A 21427-nucleotide genomic window follows, 5' to 3' on the forward strand; every position below is an offset into this window, starting at 1 on the left:
GTAGTCAGTACGAGGAGCTGTGAATATCAAATTGAGAGCTAATCACATTTCTGTGCAAATTTCATTCAATTGCAGTGTTTGCTTTCCTAACCAAGCCTCAAAGCTTCGTGTCTCTGATTCTCCTGTGTATCTTTCATTCTTCTAGGACAAGCAGGATGAGTCAGCCACATATGGGTGTTGTCCCAACACCTCCCAATTTGCGGATAAGCTCTCCAATAGCTCAGAGAGATTTTTTTTTTTTTTTCTCTGAGCATGTGCAGTGCCCGGGCCCCACTGGGCATGCCCGAGCCCTACCCATTTCCCCCTGCTTCCCCCTAATCCCCAGTCTTTAGTTTCCGCCCGTTCCCATCGGTCGGATTTTTCTACAGCTCTCCATTACAACTTTTCTACTCATCAACTTGAAGATGCCTGAATCATCTAAAGAAACAACTGGGATGCAGGAGGAGGATGAACACACTGGATCCTCATGAATTGTGCGCCCACTGATTGGATGCGGCGCTCGAGGTTTCCGTGTGGCTTGCATTGTGCGCACATGTCACCACGTGCACGCAAGCTAAGGAAGAGGGCACTGAGAGACTTCATGAAGAGAAGTGAGGCCCGAGAATCTTCCTCCAGCAGCCATCCTCATCGGAGCGTAGAGGCGGGGGATCCACAGACGAATCCAGTGAGGAGCCTCCAGGACATCCTGGCTCAGTCAACCCCCCCGACTGCAACTTGCCCGGTCGAGAAATCTCTCCCGGAAGTCCTGCATGCTGTCGCTAGCCGCCAGCCCCTGCAGGAAGCCGATAGGAGTCTCACCAGACCGAGAGATCTCTCCAGGAGTTCCTGCATGTTGCTGCTTACAGCCAGCCTCCGCAGGGCATGAAGAGAAGTGAGGCCCGAGAATCTTCCTCCAGCAGCCATCCTCATCAGAATGCAGCAGCAGGGGATCCACATGCTACAGTGGCAAGGAACCTCCAGGATGCCCTGGCTCAGCTAATCCCCCCGCCTGCACTTGGCCCGGTAGAGAAATATCTCCCAGAGTCCCTGCATGTTGCCGCTTAGAACCAGCCTCTGCAGGGCAGCCGCTAGGAGTCTCGCCAGACCGAGAGATCTCTCCAGGAATCCCTGCATGTTGCCACGCAGCCATCCTCTGCAGGGCAGCCGATAGGAGTCTTGCATGCTGCTGCGTAAATCCACAGCCTCTGCAAGCAACAGATTGGGGCTTTCACCCTCCAGACGGCATGCTGCCTCTTACATCCAGCCTCTGAAGGGAGCCGATTGGGGTTCAAAGGTAAGTCCTATCTGCTTGTTTTTGGGAAAACCTCTGATAATCTGTTGCAGCCCCGAGGGCTCTGCTCCACCCTCCTCTCAATCTGAATTTAAGGAGAAAGAATCTCCCATGCTTCTTTCCCTTGGAGGGGACCTGCAGACCTCTCCCCCCAATAGGAGACATGCTGCCCCAGAGTTCAGCTTATAAAGGACATGCTGGAAAAAAACAACAACTCGATGTTTCTTTCCCTCTTGGGGTCCTGCAGAGTCTACAATTCACACCTTTCCCACCTCGCCCCCCTCCCCCCTCTCAGGTTGGGAACGAGGAGTCTGCCTTTCTCAGCAGGGTGCTGATATCTTCAGAGATGCGGCATGCCAGACCATGCCTCTCCAAGGGTGGGGGTTTGAAACTCCTCAGTCTAAAAAGCTGTTTGCTCTTCATAAAACCTAGGCAGAGTGCTTTTCCAGGTAGCACGAGGGACTCTGTACTATTCATGATTTCTATAGCACTGAAAGGCATATGCAGCGCTGTACAGTTTAACATACAATAGGCAGTACAGCAGGAGAAGCCCACTCAAGAGGCATTATCACTCCTTTTTCTCTGCCTCCAGGCACAGTGGGAAACGCAGCCAGGAGCACTGGCACAGATGAAGGGGTGCATCCTGCCCCCTCTCTGCAGGCTCTCCCCCCCTCTCAAGAAGGACAGAGAAGGGCGGTGGGGTACATGGAGCCACCCAACCAGTCAAGTGGAGCAGCACATGAACCTGCGAACCACCAGGGATGGGACCAGCAGCCACAGTTAATCCTCCTGCTGACCCACTCCTCTCTCAGCGGGCTACACTCCCCACAATGCCCCCCTTTAGAGGGAGCCACGCACAATAACATGGAGCGGTCCAGCGGCATGCCATGCACCCAAGCAACGGAGGAACAAGCTACACACCAGCCTCCAGCCACACCCAGAGTCACCACCCACAAATAAATAAATAAATAAATATTTACTTAAAAAAACACAACCCCCCCCCCCCCACAAACGAGGACTCACCCCAAGTCCCTCCAGAAACTCACAGCCTTTCTCAAGATCCACGTGGGTGGACAACAAGTACCCAAGACAGAGTACTACAAGACCTGAACTACCAGTACCAGTAATTAGCCTATAGGAAGAGGAGATGGAAATGTTAAGAGCCTTAGCCAATAGGGAGAGGAAGAGATAGTGGATGTTACAGATGGGACATTTGGCTCTATCTGCTGTCATGTTTCTATAACCATAAAGTTCTATGACATCACAATGCAGGTATAAAGAGCCTTAGCCTATAGGAAGAGGAGATGCAATTGTTAAGAGCCTTAGCCAATAAGGAGAGAGATAATGGTTACTGCAGATGGGCATTTTTTTTGCTACTTCAGCTTGTCTGAGGTGTTCTTTGCTCACACGTTTAAAGACAATAGACTGTTTTCAGTCCAATTCTTTATATGCGAGTTTGTAAACCATTGGACCCCTGAGGAAGACGTGTTCGCCAAAACACGGACCGTGTAGGGTCCGGTTGGTTTTTTATCACTGTATTTTTTTCATTGAATTTTCATGTTTTTATATGTCAGTGTATAATAAATTATCTCCAGAACATCTGTATCCATAATTTTTTTGTTTCCATCGGTGGATTGTTTTCACTGTGGATTATTGGGTCTCCACATTTTGCTTTGTTGGGCAGACTAGATGAGCCATTTGGCCTTTATCTGCCATTGTTTCTATGTTTCTATAACCATAAAGTTCTATGACATCACAATGCAAGTGTAAAGAGCCTTAGCCTATAGGAAGAGGAGATGCAAATGTTAAGAGCCTTAGCCAATAAGGAGAGAGATAATGGTTACTGCAGATGGGCATTTTTTTGCTCCTTCAGCTTGTCTGTGATGTTCTTTGCTCACAGGTTTAAAGACAATAGACTGTTTTCAGTCCAATTCTTTATATGTGAGTTTGCAAACCATTGGACCCCTGAGGAAGCCGTGTTTGCCGAAACACGGACCGTGTAGGATGTGGTTTGATTTTTGCCACTGTATTTTTTTTCATTCAATTTTCATGGTTTCATATGTCAGTGTTTAATAAATTATCTCCAGAACATCTGTATCCACAGTTTTTGGTTTTGTTTTCATCGGTGGATTGTTTTCACTGTGGATTATTGGGTCTCCCCATTTTTCTCTGTAGAAATAAAGCCATGTCCATGTCTGATAACAACCCTTTAACTTATCTGACTTATATAGCCACCCCGAAAAGAAGCTCAGGTGAAGCAGTGTTTGGCTATAGTGGTGGCACTTAACGACATAAGATAAGAACATAAGAATTGCCGCTGCTGGGTCAGACCAGTGGTCCATCATGTCCAGCAGTCCGTTCCCGCGGATACCACACGGGCTACCGATACAAGCAAGAATACTTTTTAAATTCTACTGCATGCTCTTCAAAACCCTACATGGCAACGGATCATCCTACTTCAACACTCGCCTAACTCGGAACAACTCTTCCAGACCAAGGAGAACTCAGACACCTTTTGGCGGCAGCCAAAAAAGCAAACAGGATGCTAGGAATTATTTTAAAAAAGAGTTGGTTAACAAGACTAAGAATGTTAAAATGCCCCTGTATCGCTCCCTGGTGCAACCTCACCTGGAGTATTGCGTTCAATTCTGGTCTCCTTATCTCAAGAAAGATATAGCGGAACTAGAAAAGGTTCAAAGAAGAGCGACCAAGATGGTAAAGGGGATGGCACTCCTCTCGTATGAGGAAAGACTAAAACGGTTAGGGCTCTTTAGCTTGGAAAAGAGATAGCTGAGGGGAGATACGATTGAAGTCTACAAAATCCTGAGTGGACTAGAACGGGTACAAGTGGATTGATTTTTCACTCTTACAAAGACTAGGGGACACTCGATGAAGTTACAAGGAAATACTTTTAAAATCAATTGGAGGAAATATTGTTTCACTCAGAGATTAGTTAAGCTCTGGAACGCATTGCCAGAGGTTGTGGTAAGAGCGACTAGCATAGTTAGTTTTAAGAAAGGTTTGAATTAGTTCCTGGAGGAAAAGTCCATAGTCTGTTATTGAGAAAGACATGAGGGAAGCCATTGCTTGCCCTGGATCGGTAGCATAGAATATTGCTACACCTTGCGTTTTGGTCAGGTACTAGTAACCTGAATTGGCCACCATGAGAACAGGCTACTGGTCTTGATGGACCATTGGTCTGACCCAGTAAGGCTATTCTTATGTTCCTATGTTACCTACCTGTCAATCAAAAGCATTCAGCATAAAAAAAAAAATGACGGACTACTCGCCACACAAGCAGCGAAACTAGACAGCCACATCTCCAATCTACTGATTTCAGCACCAAAACTACAGAACCTTCAGGAGGGTAATAAAAACCAGGTTTTTCAAGAAATATGTCAAGACAAACTCCTGATACAACCAATTATCCTCACTCCATCACCAGACTCCAAATGTTCCAACCAATAGGTTCCCTGTAATCTTCTGGAAATGACCAGAATCTCTTCCTTTTGTAATCCACCTAGAACCGCAAGGTATTGGCAGAATAAAAGACACTAATATAATGCAATAATACTCTTTTCAGCTACAGCGGCAAAATAACGCTCAGAATTTAGAAATACAGTCAAATCTCGGTTTGCGAGTAACGCGGTTTGCAAGTGTTTTGCAAGATGAGCTAAACATTCTCACAAATCTTGTCTCGCAAACCGAGCGTTGAACTGGCACTCCCCACCTGTACAGCATTCAGTCTTACCCTCCATCTGGCACCGGCACACAGCCCACAGGATGTGCCAGTGCCGCTGAAAGGAATTCCTGCCTCTTGCCTGGGCCTTGAGCATCTGTGCATGCTCAAGGCCTTCTGGTTCTTGCTCTCTCCGAGATTCTCGGAGATCTCCTAGAATCTCGAAGACAGCGAGAGCCAGAAGGCTGAGAATCTCAGAGAGAGTAAGAACCAGAAGGCCGAGAATCTCGGAGAGAGCGAGAACCAGAAGGCGGAGAATCTCAGAGAGAGCGAGAACCAGAAGGCCTTGAGCATATGCAGATGCTCAAGGCCTAGGCAAGAGGCAGGAACTTCTTTCACTGGCACCGGCACGTCCTGTGGGCTGCGTGTCGGTGCCAGATGGGGGGTATGGCTGAATGCTGTTCGGGCGGGGGGTGCCGGTTCACATAGGGGGGGAGCGATGCCGGTTCTCGGGGGGGGGGGAGCAGCGCCACTGGCCTTGGGGGGATGGGGATGGGTGGGAACGTATCAAGCGAGTTTCTCTTACTTCCTATGTGGAAACTCGCTTTGATATACGAGTAATTTGGTTTACGAGCTTGCTTCTGGATCGAATTATGCTCATAAAGCAAGGTTCCACTGTAAAATAAAACAAAATAAGGCGATACCTTTTTTATTGGACCAAGTTACTACAAGTCCAAAAATCTGGACTGCTCAGGGACTGGGTCAGTCCGGATTTTTGAACGCTCCAGACTCCCAGGCACTACTCTTAAAATTCAAATTTAAGGAATAAAGAAGAGGAAGAAGCCAGTTTTGCTCATTTATTCACTAACAAATACAGAATGCTTCATTTACCAAAATGGGTATATCTACAGGAAAGCATACAAAGAAACTTACTAGGTCTCATTGAATTAGACCATATTAGGAGAGACGGGTATTTTACTGTTAAATCTTTTTTGAATATTCATTTGTTCTGTTTGTAACATTTACTGTAAAAACTCCAGCACCATCATCTCTGCTACTTCTATTTATCACTTATATAGCGCAGAAAGGTGTACACAGCGCTGTACATTTTGACATTTATAGACGGTCCCTGCTTGGAAGAGCTTACAATCTAACTTGGACAGACAGACATGAAATATTGGGTTGGGGATGTAGAACCCAAGGTGAGAGGAGTTAGGAGTCGAAAGCACTCTCAAAGAGGTGGGCTGACATTTATAGATGGTCCCTGCTCTGAAGAGCTTACAATCTAACTTGGACAGACAGACATGGCATATAGGGTTGGGGATGCAGAACCCAAGGTGAGAGGAGTTAGGAGTCAAAAATACTCTCAAAAAGGTGGGCTGCCATTTATAGACGGTCCCTGCTTAGAAGAGCTTACTATCTAACTTGAACATACAGGCATGACATGTAGGGTTGGGGATGCAGAACCCAAGGTGAGAGGAGTTAGGAGTCGAAAGCACTCTCGAAGAGGTGGGCTTTTAACTGGGCCAGAGACGGAGCCCGCCATAGGGATTCGGGCAGCTTGTTCCAAGAAAACAGCACAGCAAGGTAAAAGGGATGGAGTCTGGAGTTGGCATCTCTGCCTCTCTCCCCCAAGACTCCAGATTCTCGGGTGATCTGGATTGCAATTTTAAAGGGTCCAGATTTCTGGCATCCAGAATATTGGACTTGTACTGTACGTGGGGGTGCTGAAAAGTTCTCAGTCCAACCAAGAAGAGAATAACGTGGATATGGTTCAGTCGTCGATCTGAAACATTGTCAAAACAGAGAATTTCATTTCTATAAATTGGCACTTTAATGAAATAAGATAACATTCTTTTCAGCTACGTTGGCAAAATAATTCTTGGAATATAGGAAGTTGGTTGGTTGGCTGAGAACTTTCAGCACCTCCTCGCACTTGTAAAGCAGCATTTTAGAACGGACATACAAATCAGAATCGAGACCTCCAGGTCGAGATCTGTCAAGTTCCACTTGAATGGACATTTATTCACCAGTTATATTCAGCGGGAACTTGCATATAATATCACACATCTAAAAATCAGTGGGAGAAGCCCAGCCACAACAAGTTTACTTTATAACAATCAAATAATCAAATAAATCAATACAATCTCTATAATAAAACCCTAAGCCGCGCATGCACACTTCTACTTGCGTGTTCCGTATGTCCGTGGCCTGAAGAAGTGTGCATGCGCGACTACAACTGCTGCACACTCGCGGCCCCGTTTGCATTCCAGTGGCAGCAACTGAGTGGTGGAGAGCAGCCCCGCTCCGCCCGTTGACCCTCCACAAACCTCCAGGCTCCAGCGGCGTAGGCAGCACTATAAACACGCTGCTTCGCGCCCTTCTACTGCCGATTTCCTCTGCCGCGTCTCTGATGACATCATCGGAAACAGACGCGGGAGAGGAAATCGGCAGTAGAAGGCCGCGAAGCAGCATGTTTAAAATGCTGCCTAGGCGGCTGGAGCCCGGAGGTTTGTCGGCAGTGGGAGGGTCAGGAGCAGGCCAGATCGAGCAGGACAATGGCAGTAAAAGAAGGGGGAGGGGCCGAACGGAGCAGGCCAGATCGCAGTAAGAGAAGGGAAAGGGGGGTGGGGAAAAATGCTGCTACTGCTACACAGGGACTTGGAGGGGAAGGGAAATACCGCTGCTGCTTCTGCACAGGAAAGGGGGGGGGATAGGAGGGAAATGCTGTTGCTGCTGCATAGGGAAGTGGGATGGAAATGCTGCTGCACAGGGAAATGGGGAAAATGACAGACAGACAGCAGGAGGGAGGGATACAGAAAGAAAGAAAGACACAGGAGCAGGGAGAGGGACAGAAAGACAGACAGAGAAAGGGGGCCAGGGAGAGAGAGAGAGTCTGCAGGAGGGAGACAGACAGACATATATTCTAGCACCCGTTAATGTAATGGGCTTAATGACTAGATAATAAAACCCTAAGCGACGCATGCGCACTCCTACCTGCGTGTTCCATATGTCCGTGGCCGGAAGGAGTGCACATGCGCACCTACAACTGCCCCACACTTGCGAAGGGAAAAGATACAGAAACAAAGAAAGACTGACAGACAGCCAGGGAGAGAGACAATAAGACAGGGGTCCAGGGAAGATACAGAGACACACAGGGGGGACAGAGACAGAAAGAAAGGGGGGCAGGGAGAGAGATAAAAAACATAAAGTAAGAAAGAAAGAAACGCCTCAGCGACCCATTGTGCTAAAAGTCTACACATCTATTCTAGCACCCGTTAATGTAACAGGCTTAAACACTAGTAAGAATCATCATAATAATATTTCATACAAATTTATATCATTCTTTCAAATTAAATTACCAAATGAACTAATCCAATTTTATCTACACTCCCCTTAATTCCATCCCCTACCCCCCTACCTTTCCCCCTAAATGAAATCCCTCACCCTGGATGAAAGTTGGCAAAAATAAAGAATTAAAATAAATAACTGGAATGTAATTATCTAATATAATAAAATGCTAGGCCGCGCATGCGCACTCTAAAGTCGTGTTCCCTGATCCGTCACGGACATGAGAGTGTGCATGCGCGCTTAGTACATCACCACAGCCTCCCTGCTTTCCACCTCGCGCCGCTGCAGGCCCCACACTCGCAACTCGCCTTCGTTCAGGAGCCGCCAAAAAAGAGCGGCGGCCTTCCTTTCCTGCCTCTCCAACGGTGCGGCTCAGCGCTCACGCAACCCCGGCTTCCCCACCTGGGGAAGCCGCAAGGCTGCGGCAGCCTTCCTCACCCGGTTCTCACGGTGTGCCTGAGGATGGCGGCCGGCGATCCCCATAACGACTCCCCACCCTCAACTAAAAAAATGAAGTTACACAGCTGGGGGGAAGCCGCAAGGCTGAGGCGGCCTTCCTCACCCGGCTCTCACGGTAAGCGCCTCCACGGCTCCTCTCTCGAACCGCACCAGGCGGGGATTGAGAGAGGAGCTGCGGCAGCGGCTTTCAACTAAAACATGAAATTACATAGCTGGGCTAAGCCGCGAGGCTGCGGCGGCCTTCCTCACCCGGCTCTCACGAGTGCGCATGCGCTATGGAGAGCGAAGGAAGCCTTACTGACCCGCGAGGGAGAAGGGGGAGCAGCGGAGAGGGGGGGGGGGGGGCCGGCCAAATTGCTGCTACCACTACTGGGAAGCAAGTTAACCTGCCAACCAACACACACAAACACACACAGAAAACAAACAAACACACATACAGTAGGCAAAGAGACAAATACCAAAACAAACACAGACAGAGAGACCACAGGGAAGTGTGTGTGTGGGGGGGGAGGAAAATGCTGCACAGGGTGGGAGGGAAATGCTGCAGCACAGGGAAATGGAGGGGGAAGGAATGCTGATGTAGCTACTGCACAGGGAAGTGGAGGGGGGAGATAAATGCTGCTGCATAGGGGGCAGGGAGAGAGACAGATAGTGGGAGGGAGGGAAACAGAAAGAAAAGAAGGAGACTGGGGCAGGGAGAGAGACAGAAATAGAGAAAGACAGTGGCAGAAAGAGACAGAAAGAAAGAAAGAAAGACAGACAAATATATATTTCTAGCACCCGTTAATGTAAGGGAGAAGGGCTGGACAGTCAAGAAAAGAGACACAGAAAGAAAGACAGAGCAGGAGGAAGAGAGATAGAAAGAAAGAAAGATAGACAGAAAGCAGCCAAGGATAGAAAATGAAAAAAATAAACACAAAGACACACATCTATTCTAGCACCCGTTAATGTAACGGGCCTAAAAACTAGTTAAACCTAAATTCATAGTAAATCATTGATAACCAAAGTTCGTATTCTTGGTGAAAGATTCTGAATATAAGGATCCCAAATCTCCATAAAAAGATGAGTTTTTCTAGGCGAACGTCGAACCTCAAATAAAAATAAGTGATGCAATTGATTCCTCCAATGCCAAAAACTTGGAGGTTCTTTCTGCAGCCAAATTTGCATAATACATTTATGCCCCATCATACAGGCTTTCTGACATTTCATTTGGCCAAAAACACCACAAGCTGCTGATTTACCAAAAATTATTCCCCTGGGACAGGGGTAGGGAACTCCGGGCCTCGAGAGCTGTATTCCAGTCGAGTTTTCAGGATTTTCCCAATGAATATGCATTGAAAGCAGTGCATGAAAATAGATCTCATTGTGGAAATCCTGAAAACCCAACTGGAATACGGCTCTCAAGGACTGGAGTTCCCTACCCCTGCCCTAGGACAACCCACTATTGAGATACCCCATAAAGAACCCAAAAATAATAGGATGGCAGACCAAAATGAATTGATCAAAGGACACAACCAAAAAGCATGAGATAATGTGCCAGGATCTTTATTACATTTAATACAAATTGTGGTATCAATTAAACCGGCATGGGAAAAATAAGCCTTATGTAAGACTCTATCCACAAAAAGGTTAAAATGACTGAAATAGAAACAAACATTTATTTTTCCCAACTCTGTCACAGAATCAGATACCCCTTGACAGTTTCACATTTCTGGCGGATGGGGGAGGGGCAGTGCCGAAATACTCTTTTGGCATCCTGCCAAGTACTTGTGACCTGGATCGGCCACTGTTGGAAACAGGATTTGAGGCTTGATGAACCTCCGGTCTGACCAAACGTTCTTAGCCAAACGTAAATAATTAGACACCAGCAATTATGTGTGTTTCTGGCACCAAATTCTAGATGGCTGCTTAAGACTCCCGTAGATGGGGGGTCAAAGTGCAGGACATACTCGTAAATCAAGACACAAAGGTCCTTTGTGTTTTTTCTTGCCTTGCTTAAAAATCCTCCCCCCCCCAAAAAAAAAAACAATTGGGGAAGGTGTTATGCCAAACAAAACAGTATTCAGTGTTCACTCAATGCATATGCTTTATACAGTAAAACCTTGGATTGCAAGTAACTTGGTTTGCTACTGTTTTGCATGACAAGCAAAACATTTGATTAAATTTTAACTTGATATACAAGCAAAGTCTTGCAATACGAGTACATACGGTATACACACATCACAACTGAGCCGATGGTTCTTCTCTCTCTGACGCTACGGGAGTGTAGTGACTGTTCTAAATGGACGAGGTCTTGCAATACGAGTCCATACAGTATACACGCGTCACATCATCACAACTGAGCCGATGGTTCTTCTCTCTCTGATGCTACGGGAGTGTAGTGACTGTTCTAAATGGACGAGGTCTTGCAATACGAGTCCATACAGTATACACGCGTCACATCATCACAACTGAGCCGATGGTTCTTCTCTCTCTGACGCTGCGGGAGTGTAGTGACTGTTCTATATGAGCGAGGCTTACAATACAAATGTGTATAGTATTTTGTATTAAAGTTTTTGGGTTGTGGAACGAATGGTCTGATTTTCCATTATTTCTTTTGGGGAAATTCGCTTTGATATACGAGTGCTTTGGATTACAAGCATGCTTCTGGAATTATGCTCGCAAACCAAGGTTTGACTGTATATCTAAACTTATAATCTAGAAAACCTGACACAACAAAAATTATATTTATCCCAAAAAATGTAGTTATCAAAAAACACAGTCAAAAAGAGCTCAGATATATAAATGCTACCTCTTAATTACGACAAAAGTCACTACCTATCAACCACTGTCACAAAAAAACTCTACAACAAGAAAAATATATATTACAACCTACCAACAATGCCCAGATTGTATAGGATATAGATGATGTAAAGAATAGAGAAATTACAGAAAAATAAGTGTCCATAGCAGTGGCGTAGTAAGGGTGCGGTCCTCCCCGGGCACAGTCTTCCTAAGGGCACAGCTCCCTTCCACCTCTCCGACCCCCCCCCCCCCCGCTCCTCTCCTCGCCGCACACCCCTTCCCCGGCGTCAGCACTCTGTCACTTCCAGGACCCACACCTAGAAAGTAACGTCAGAGGGCGAGCCTTCACCGATGTGGGCACGCTGCTTACGGCAGCTGTACTCACTCGAGGAACACAGAGAGAGGGGAGACATGATCGAGACGTTCAAATATGTCACAGGCCGTATCGAGGTGGAAGAGGATCTCTTTTTCCTTAAAGGACCCTCGGCAACAAGAGGTCATCCGTTGAAAATCAGGGGTGGGAAATTTCATGGCGACACCAGAAAATATTTCTTCACCGAAAGAGTGGTTGACCGCTGGAATAATCTTCCACAACAGGTAATTGAGGCCAGCAGCGTGCCAGATTTTAAGAAAAGATGGGATTGGAATGTGGGATCTCTTCATGGAGGTAGTTAGGGGGTGGGCCTTTAGTGTGGGCAGACTAGGTGGGCCGTGGCCCTTTTCTGCCATCATGTTCTATGTTTCTATTTGGCATGTGGGATCTCTTCATGGAGGTAGTTACGGGGTGGGCCATTAGGGTGGGCAGGCTAGATGGGCCGTGGCCCTTTTCTACCGTCATGTTCTATGTTTCTATTTGGCATGTGGGATCTCTTCATGGAGGTAGTTAGGGGGTGGGCCATTGATGTGGGCAGACTAGATGGGCCGTGGTCCTTTTCTGCCATCATCTTCTATGTTTCTATGTCGGAAGAAGAGCCGACACTGGCACAACAGCAGAATGGAGGTCGCTGCTCGCATGAGGAACGTTAGAGGTACGGAAAGCAGCGCAAACACACAGCTGTGGGGATATGGCGGGGAAGGAGCAGCCCGTCCCCCTGTACTATGCCACTGCCGTTGCCCTCTCTCCTTAGATGGCATGGCCATGCAGCTCAGCGGATCATCGCTAGCCCAAGAGTCAGGATAGGGTTACTAGATGTCCAGGAAAATCCGGACATGTCCTCTTGGGATGGATATCCAAACCCCAGAAGTTTGTCCAGGTTTTGGGAAGCCCCGAGCTCAGGGGTGCGTCCGGAGGGCCTCCGAGCGTGTGTGGATGCGATGCAACACTATCACACGCATGACCGTGTCACACACATGTATGTGACATCATCGTATCACATCCACACATGCTCAGAAGCCCCTCCCCCCAGACGTGGCCCGGACTCAGGGACGATGAGGTTTGTGTGGGGGTGGGCCCAGAGCAGGGCCACGTGTCCTGTTTTTTAATGAAGAAATCTGGTCACGCTACCTTAGTGTCACGCATTGGCCGGAAGGGACCATCTCGTGAACCTCCTCAAGCCAAAGAACATGGAGTCTCCGCACTACAGCTCACGCCAAAATTACCCGAGCCCTAACGCTGGCTCCAGTGAACCTCCAAGCTCCACTGTCATCTTTCTGTATTTCAGGAAGAGGGATATGTCTCAGGTCACAGAGACACTGATGGATTAAGCAGCAGCATTTTCACAGATAGCAGTCTACACCCCGAAATGTGCAAAAAATATTAATGAGAGGCTATGAAAAGCACATTTCTTTTGACAACTGGCATATGAAAGTGTTTATGTACACAGTTTTTGTAAAAAGGATAACTAGGGGCGTGTGTGGCACGGTGTCAGGTCAAAAGCGCGGCAGGACAAAGGCGCGCCCAGACAATTGAGCGCAGCACGGAGGCGCGCGCCACAGAAAATTGCTGTTTTTACGGCTCCGACGGGGGGGGGGAGAGGCGTGGGGGGGAACCCTCCACTTTACTTAATAGAGATCGCGCCGCGTTGTGGGGGCGTTGTGGTGGGTGTGGGGGGTTGTAACCCCCCACATTTTACTGAAAACTTAACTTTTTCCCTGTTTTTAGGGAAAAAGTTAAGTTTACAGTAAAATGTGGAGGGTTACAACCCCCCCAAACCCCCCACAACGCCGGCGCGATCTCTATTAAGTAAACTGGGGGGGCTCCCGAACAAAACCCCCCGTCGGAGCCCCTAAAAACTGTAATTTTCTTCGGCGCACGCCTCCGTCTTGCGCTCAGTTGTCGGCGCGCGCCTTTGTCTTTCGCCGAGTTGTCTAGGAACCGTGTGGCACAGTGGTTAGAGCCACAGCCTCAGCCTCCTGAGGTTGTGGGTTCAAATCCTACCCTGCTCCTTGTGACCCTGGGCAAGTCACTTAGGCCCAAATCCTGTAACCAGCGCCTAATGTTAGGCCCCTGTTTTGGAAGCGCCCAACTGGATAGGCCAAGCCCAATTAAGCTTTCTAATCAGCAAGAATTGAAACGTAGGCGCCTACCAAGAAAGAGCGATTCTGGAACAAGGCGCCTCTAAAAATATAGGCGGCCTTCAAAAAAAACAGGCGCTATGCATGTTAGGGGTGGGCGTGGCTTCGTGAGAGGCGCCTTGTTACAGAATCCCTGCTCTTAAGCGTGCTTAAGCGCTCGCACGGCCGCCTAACTTTTAGTTGTGCCTAGAACTGGCCTATTTCTTGGGCGCTTTCAAAATAGGCGCCGCTCAGCTCGATTCACTAAACAGCACCCAATTGTACTTCAATCGCGCTGAACGGTACCTATATTAGCGCCTAACTTCTGGGCACTTTTTATAGACTTTGCCCCTTAATTCCCCATTGCCCCCCCAGGTACATTAGATAGATTATGAGCCCACTAGAACAGACGGGGAAAAATACATGAGTACCCGAATGTAAACCACTTAGGTTGTACGCGGTATAAAAATAATACATCTCAATGGGTGTACAGTGCTCCCCCGCGAATTTGAGGTCGGCGGTGTGCGGTCACTTGTGGTACTTTCCGACTGTGAACCGCCGACCAGGTGAGGACAGCTGGAGAGGCAGGAGAGGGCAGCCGGAGCGCCGGCGAACGAAGGAAATCACTCGCTGTACGCTCCGACCGCCTCTTCCTGCACTAAGTCGGGCCTTACCAATCAGGAGCTGCTTTGACAGGCAGCTCCCGATTGGTGAGGCCCGACTTTAGTGCAGGAAGAGGCGGTAGGAACATACCGCGAGTGATTTCCTTCACTCGCCGGCGCTCCGGCTGCTCTCTCCTGCCTCTTCCGCCGCCCTCTCCAGTCTCCCCCCACCAAAAACCGTATTCGCGGTTTTTCAAGATTTGCAGGGGTTCCTGGAACGGAACCCCCGCGAATATCGGGGGGAGTACTGTATTAGCTTTTTTTCTGCCAAGCCCTGTAGCCAATTTTCACATGCTATTTTTCCATGTTTTGGTTTTTTTTTTTTGGGGGGGGGGGTTTGCATTTGTAGGAAAAATTGTGCCTTTAAGCCAGGGGTCAGGACATCACCCTCAAAAAGGGGCTGAAGGAACATTTCCTGGCTCTGATCCAACCAGCTTGCTTGCTTTCTCTACAGCACTTAATGTTTGCTTCATCTTATTTTATTTTTTTTTATTTCGAATTCTAACCCGTCCTCCCCAAAGCTCAGAACGGGTTACATCAGGACATTCACAATGCAGACATTATACAAAAGCGGGGAACTGGCAGATCTTAGGGAAGTGGATACGACGGAAGAAAATTGTTGAAATTTCACAGAGACTAAGCCCCTCGTCTACGAAACCGCGCTAGCAGTTCCTAGCGTGGGAAGCCGCGCTGAACGGCCTGTTCTGCTCCCGACGCTCACTGAGTTCCTATGAGCGTCGGGAGCAGTGCGGGCCATTCAGCACGGTTTCGTAGAACAGGGGGTAAGTTTGAGATTGGTCATTAAATCCAAGGGCACAAAGGCGGGTTACAGAAAGGGGGGAGGCAGTCTGTCAGAGTCTGATGAGATGAAAAGAATGGTCTTCGCTGCTCTCCGGAATGTCATCAATGAGTTCTGAGATTTTATCTGATTAGGCAACTGGTTCCAGAGCTGAGGGATGAAATGACTGTATGAGTGTTTCCGGGCCGTTTCCATCTGGAGGGATTTTCCATGGGGGTTGCACAGTCCTTGGGTTTTGTCTGTGCTTACACACCAATGCACACTCCAGCTTTTCTCTGTGCTTCCGTGGGGATGCTGGATATAGCAGAGGAGTTGAAGTTGATGGGGGGGGGGAGGAGAATTCATGTTCATCTCTTAAGGATGACAACTACTGTCTGGATTCAGGACCTACAAATTTAAGGTTGTGGAAGGGATCCTGGTATGGGAAAGCCTTGTAGAGCTGCACAAAGGTGTCTTAAGTAGCCTGGTGGGTGGGCTAGTGAACCATAGAGAGGAAGACCCTGGCCCAGAAGCCACTCTAAACACTACATTTATGGTGGAAAGTGTGAGGCCAGCTTGCCCTGGATCGGTAGCATGGAATATTGCTACTCCTTGGGTTTTGGCAAGGTACTAGTGACCTGGATTGGCCACCATGAGAACGGGCTACTGGACTTGATGGACCATTGGTCTGACCCAGCATGGCTGTTCATTTGTGAGCCAAGTATAGGACAATCAAGCCATTGTAACATCACTGATGAGGTTGGCTCTGAGGAATTGGTGGAATGAGGCATTATGACATCACAATCTCAGCTCTGGAATGTTGCTCTCATCGGGATTCCGGAATCTTGCTATTCTTTGAGATGCTGGAATGTTGCTTCTCTTTGGGTTTTGGTCAGGTATTAGGGACCTGGATTGGCCACTGTGAGAAAGGGCTACTGGGCTGGATGGACCATTGGTCTAACCCAGTAAGGCCATTCTTATGTTATTAACCCTACTATACTATCTTATCTTATAGGTGCCATCTGAAGTCATAAGGGCTATTGGGGTGGTAGACAGTTGGGTACAGTAGGTTTTGGGGGAGTTTTGGAGGACTCACCATAAATTGTAAGGGGGTTATGGTGATATGTACTTTATGTGAAGTTCATAGCAGTGCCCTCTAAGGTGCCCCAATGCTCTGTTGGCATGTCTGTGTGGCCATTCCATTACAATGCTGGCCCCTCCCACATCTAAATGGACATTTTGAACTCAGATATTTTTGTGGTTGAAAATGGTAAAAAAATGTTAGGGCATCCTGAAGGCCAAAAATTAATTTGGACATGTAGCGGTTTCAAAAATGGACGCTTCCCCACACCGACTTTTAGACATCTTGCAGGAAACGTCCAAAGTCGGACTTAGACACCTTATCTCTTAAACAATAATACAAACACATATAACATAGGCTGAATACAGCTCACACAGGATCTCCTCAAATCAGTAGATCTTGCACAAATAAATACCTAACTCTCCAAACAAAAAAAAAATGCTTTCACAAATCAATACGTTTTCAAACCTTTTCCCAACTGTGGAACGTTGAGCAAAGTCTCATATATCCTGGCAAATGAATCCACCTTTTAACACCAGCTACGGAAAACACACGGGAGTCTCTGCGTAGCGGATTCCGATCATAAAGCATGTCTTGGCTGGTAAAATCTTAAAGATGTTAGAGAAATCTACTGGGACTTTAGCACAAATCCTCGGGTGAGCCAGGATCAAAATTTTAAAGGAGCCTAAATTCCACAGGTAGCCAAGTTTCAAGTTTATTAAAATATTTGATTGAACGCTTTTCAGGATACAAAGCGTTTTACAAAGAAATAAAATTGGATATATTAAAATTACAAATACATCGTAAATAAAAATTGTTACTTAAAAAAATTAAAAAACGAACTGGGGTAACAAACACATGGAACAGTAGGAAAGGAGGGAAAAGAAAAAATACAATAAAAAAATAAAAAAAACAAGATGAGTTAATCAGGTTGGGTTAGAACATAAGGATAATGTGAGAAAAGGATTTACAATCTTGAAAATCTAAGAGAAAAGGATTTACAATCTTGAAAATCTAAGAGAAAAAAAAAGGGGTATATACTCAGAGTTTAATACAAAACGATAAAATTAGGAATGAACCGAAAAATAAACTTTTAGTTAAAGGCTTCTTTAAAAAGAAAACACTTTAAACTATTTTTGAATTTATTCAAATCTTGTTCAAGTCTTAAATGAAGAGGAAGGGAGTTCCAAATGGTAGGGGCTGTAACCGAAAAAATAAGGTCACGGCGAGTACCTATGACTTTCAAAGAGGGAACATAAAGGGACGCTTGTGAGGAAGATCTGAGAACTCTAGTGGGGCTGTAGGGGATCAAAAGCCTGTCTATAAATGCAGGTGTATTATTTCTTAATGTCTTAAAGACTAATAGTGCTATTTTATAGGTGATTCTATATGAAATTGGTAGCCAGTGAGCATTTTGAAGCAGTGGTGTAACATGATCGAATTTTTTTGAACCTGTGATTACCTTTATTGCAGTGTTTTGTATGATTTGGAGGCGCCTTATATCCTTAAGATATGCCCCCTTTAACAAGGAATTGCAGTAGTCTAGCTTTGAAATCACTAGAGAATGTATTAAGGTATTGAGTGAAAATGAATCTAGAAGGGGAACCAATGAGCGGATCATTCTTAATTTATAGAAACAATTTTTTACCAAAGCACTGATGTGTAATCTGAAAGAAAGATTATTGTCTAAAATGACGCCTAAGATTTTTGTGTTGGTAGTGAGGTATAGAGGTTTGTTATCTATTAAGATTGGGTTGATTAGTTTTACACCTTCTCTCCCTGAAAAAAGCATAGATGTAGATTTATTAATACTTAAAGAAAGTTGATTATTGTTCAACCAATCGTGAACTTTGGCCAACTTATGGTTGAAGTCCTTTCAAAACTGGCGTAATTATTGCTCTATTTGTAACACGCTTTCATTGTGCGTTCTGTTCTTTTTACTGAATTATGAATGCTGATGATGCTGTAAGTTGCTTTGTGGTACGCGAGGTATAAGCTTTTAAAACAAAAAAAAATAAATAAATAAAAATAAGGCAGAAATTGATGCTTAGCAGGTGGGTTGGAGTTTGGAATTAAAAGCATCTTCAAAGAAGTGGACTTTGAGTCTGGATTTGAATACTGCCAGAGATAAAGTCTGACGTACTGAGACAGGCAGTTTGTTCCAGGCAGCAAAATAATAATAATAACTTTATTCTTGTTTTTTTGGCCCATCCACAGCATCCACTGTCTCCTCCTCTCCCTATTGGCTAAGGCTCTTAACATTTGCATCTCCTCTTCCTATTGGCTAAGGCTCTTTACACCTGCATTGTGATGTCATTGAGCTTTATGGTTATAGAAACACGATGGCAGATAAAGGCCAAATGGCCCATCCGCAGCATCCACTATCTCCTCCTCTCCCTATTGGCTAAGGCTCTTAACATTTGCATCTCCACTTCCTATTGGTTAAGGCTCTTTACACCTGCATTGTGATGTCATAGAACTTTATGGTTATAGCAACACGATGGCAGATAAAGGCCAAATGGCCCATCCGCAGCATCCACTATCTCCTCCTCTCCCTATTGGCTAAGGCTCTTAACATTTGCATCTCCTCTTCCTATTGGCTAAGGCTCTTTACACCTGCATTCTGATGTCATAGAACTTTATGGTTATAGAAACATAGTAACATGATGGCAGATAAAGGCCAAATGGCCCATCCGCAGCATCCACTATCTCCTCCTCTCCCTATTGGCTAAGGCTCTTAACATTTGCATCTCCTCTTCCTATAGGCTAAAGCTCTTTACACCTGCATTGTGATGTCATTGAGCTTTATGGTTATAGAAACATAGAAACATGATGGCAAATAAAGGCCAAATGGCCCATCCACAGCATCCACTATCTCCTCCTCTCTCTATTGGCTAAGGCTCTTAACATTTGCATCTCCTCTTCCTATAGGCTAAGGCTCTTTACACCTGCATTGTGAAGTCATTGAGCTTTATGGATATAGAAACATAGAAACATGGCAGATAAAGGCCAAATGGCCCATCCACAGCATCCACTATCTCCTCCTCTCCCTATTGGCTAAGGCTCTTAACATTTGCATCTCCACTTCCTATTGGTTAAGGCTCTTTACACCTGCATTGTGATGTCATAGAACTTTATGGTTATAGCAACACGATGGCAGATAAAGGCCAAATGGCCCATCTGCAGCATCCACTATCTCCTCCTCTCCCTATTGGCTAAGGCTCTTAACATTTGCATCTCCTCTTCCTATTGGCTAAGGCTCTTTACACCTGCATTGTGATGTCATAGAACTTTATGATTATAGATACATAGTAACATGATGGCAGATAAAGGCCAAATGGCCCATCCACAGCATCCACTGTCTCCTCCTCTCCCTATTGGCTAAGGCTCTTAACATTTGCATCTCCTCTTCCTATAGGCCAGCGGTCTCCAACTCAAACCCTTTGCAGGGCCACATTTTGGATTTGTTGGTACTTGGAGGGCCTCAGAAAAAAATAGTTAATGTCTTATTAAAGAAATGACAATTTTGCATGAGGTAAAAACTCTTTATAGTTTATAAATCTTTCCTTTTGGCTAAGTCTTAATCATAATATTGTAATTTATACCTAAAAAGACATGTGATCAAGAAACTGTTTTATTTTACTTTTGTGATTATGATAAGCATACCAAGGGCCTAAAAATAGTCCCTGGCAGGCTGCGAGTTTGAGACCACTGCTCTAAAAATAATAAACAGCAATAGTAGAACCAAGCCCCCCCCCCCCCCCACCCTTCCAAAACAGCCCAGGAAAGCAGTGATGGCCCTCAGCCCACAAATCAAAGCTCCTTCTAGGCTTCTGCCAACATGGACCCTAATTCTGGCCACTAGATGTCATCATTGTGCAAGGGCTGAGACTCCCTCCCCCAGAGGTTTTGAGCATTACCTCCCACAGCACAGATGTTGCCCAAGAATTGAACCTGTCAGCGCAACCACACAGCCAGCTTTTCCTAGCAATGTTTTAATATTAAGGCCTTGAGAATATAAACTGCAGTGAAATGATATTCTAGTCCAGTAAGAATATCATATAAAAAAGAGACATGACATCCCTTCTGAGCTCTGAAAGAACTTATTCTGGTACTTAAAAGCATGAAATCCTACTGTTTCAATGAGGGAACCCTGGAAACCTATAGAGTTATTTGGGCAGGAGCTGGAAACCCAGTTTCCCCAGCGAAATACAGCATTACCACCAGCATCTCCAGCAAATCCATCTCAATCCCCCTCCCCAGTAAACCCAGCCCCACAAGCAAATCCCTGCCTTTACATAAGCTTCCCTCCCCCCCCCCCAACTTTTCAGCTGCTCCTTCAGCCGAACCCCCTTATCCCAATGTAAGAACCCACAGTCCTGTCGTGCACTTTACGAGCGCAATTGGGCGCAGGACAATTTTGCATCCTACTGAAAATGGCAAGAGAAAGCGCAATCAAAGACCACTCACACATCTTTGGCAGGCAGGTTCCTTCCCTCCACGACCCTGAAATACAGAGAAGTGTTTCTGGCCATCCCGATCACGTAACCCACTGGCCGATTTTTTAAACGTGTCCGAGGTGCAACGCCGGGGGGACCCAGATCGCCCCGGGCTCTGGCTTCCCGTCCATGGTCCGGGCTCCAGAGCCCTCGGTGTTCATTTCAGGTGTGTCGGAGGCAGAGGAGTCCCGTCATTCTCCCCAAACTAGCCAGGGGGCGAGTCCAGTGAAGTCTGCGTCCCCCCCGGGGGAGAAAGAGAGCGGAGGGGGAGGAGCCGCAGGAGCCCGCACACCTTGCCCCGCTGAGCGCTGCCCTAGCCCGCCCCGACCTGACGGCAAAGCGGCTGGCGGGGATCGGGGCGATTGCGGCGG

At 46.5% G+C, this 21427-nt stretch overlaps 1 protein-coding gene across 2 annotated transcripts in view; it reads right to left on the bottom strand.

The window, feature by feature from the left end:
• RASAL1 (RAS protein activator like 1) overlaps nt 1-21427 on the bottom strand; it is a 242943-nt gene extending 221516 nt beyond the window's left edge. Inside the window, exon 1 of one of the 2 annotated variants that reach the window (XM_033956050.1) lies at nt 21028-21427. In XM_033956050.1, the coding sequence (XP_033811941.1) occupies nt 21028-21092 (65 nt within the window). In that variant the 5' untranslated portion in view covers nt 21093-21427. The remainder of the gene's footprint in view (nt 1-21027) is intronic. The other variant, XM_033956049.1, reaches the window with a different exon arrangement.

This window comes from Geotrypetes seraphini, chromosome 8, assembly GCF_902459505.1.
Source record: "Geotrypetes seraphini chromosome 8, aGeoSer1.1, whole genome shotgun sequence".
Classification (NCBI taxonomy): Eukaryota; Metazoa; Chordata; class Amphibia; order Gymnophiona; family Dermophiidae; genus Geotrypetes; species Geotrypetes seraphini.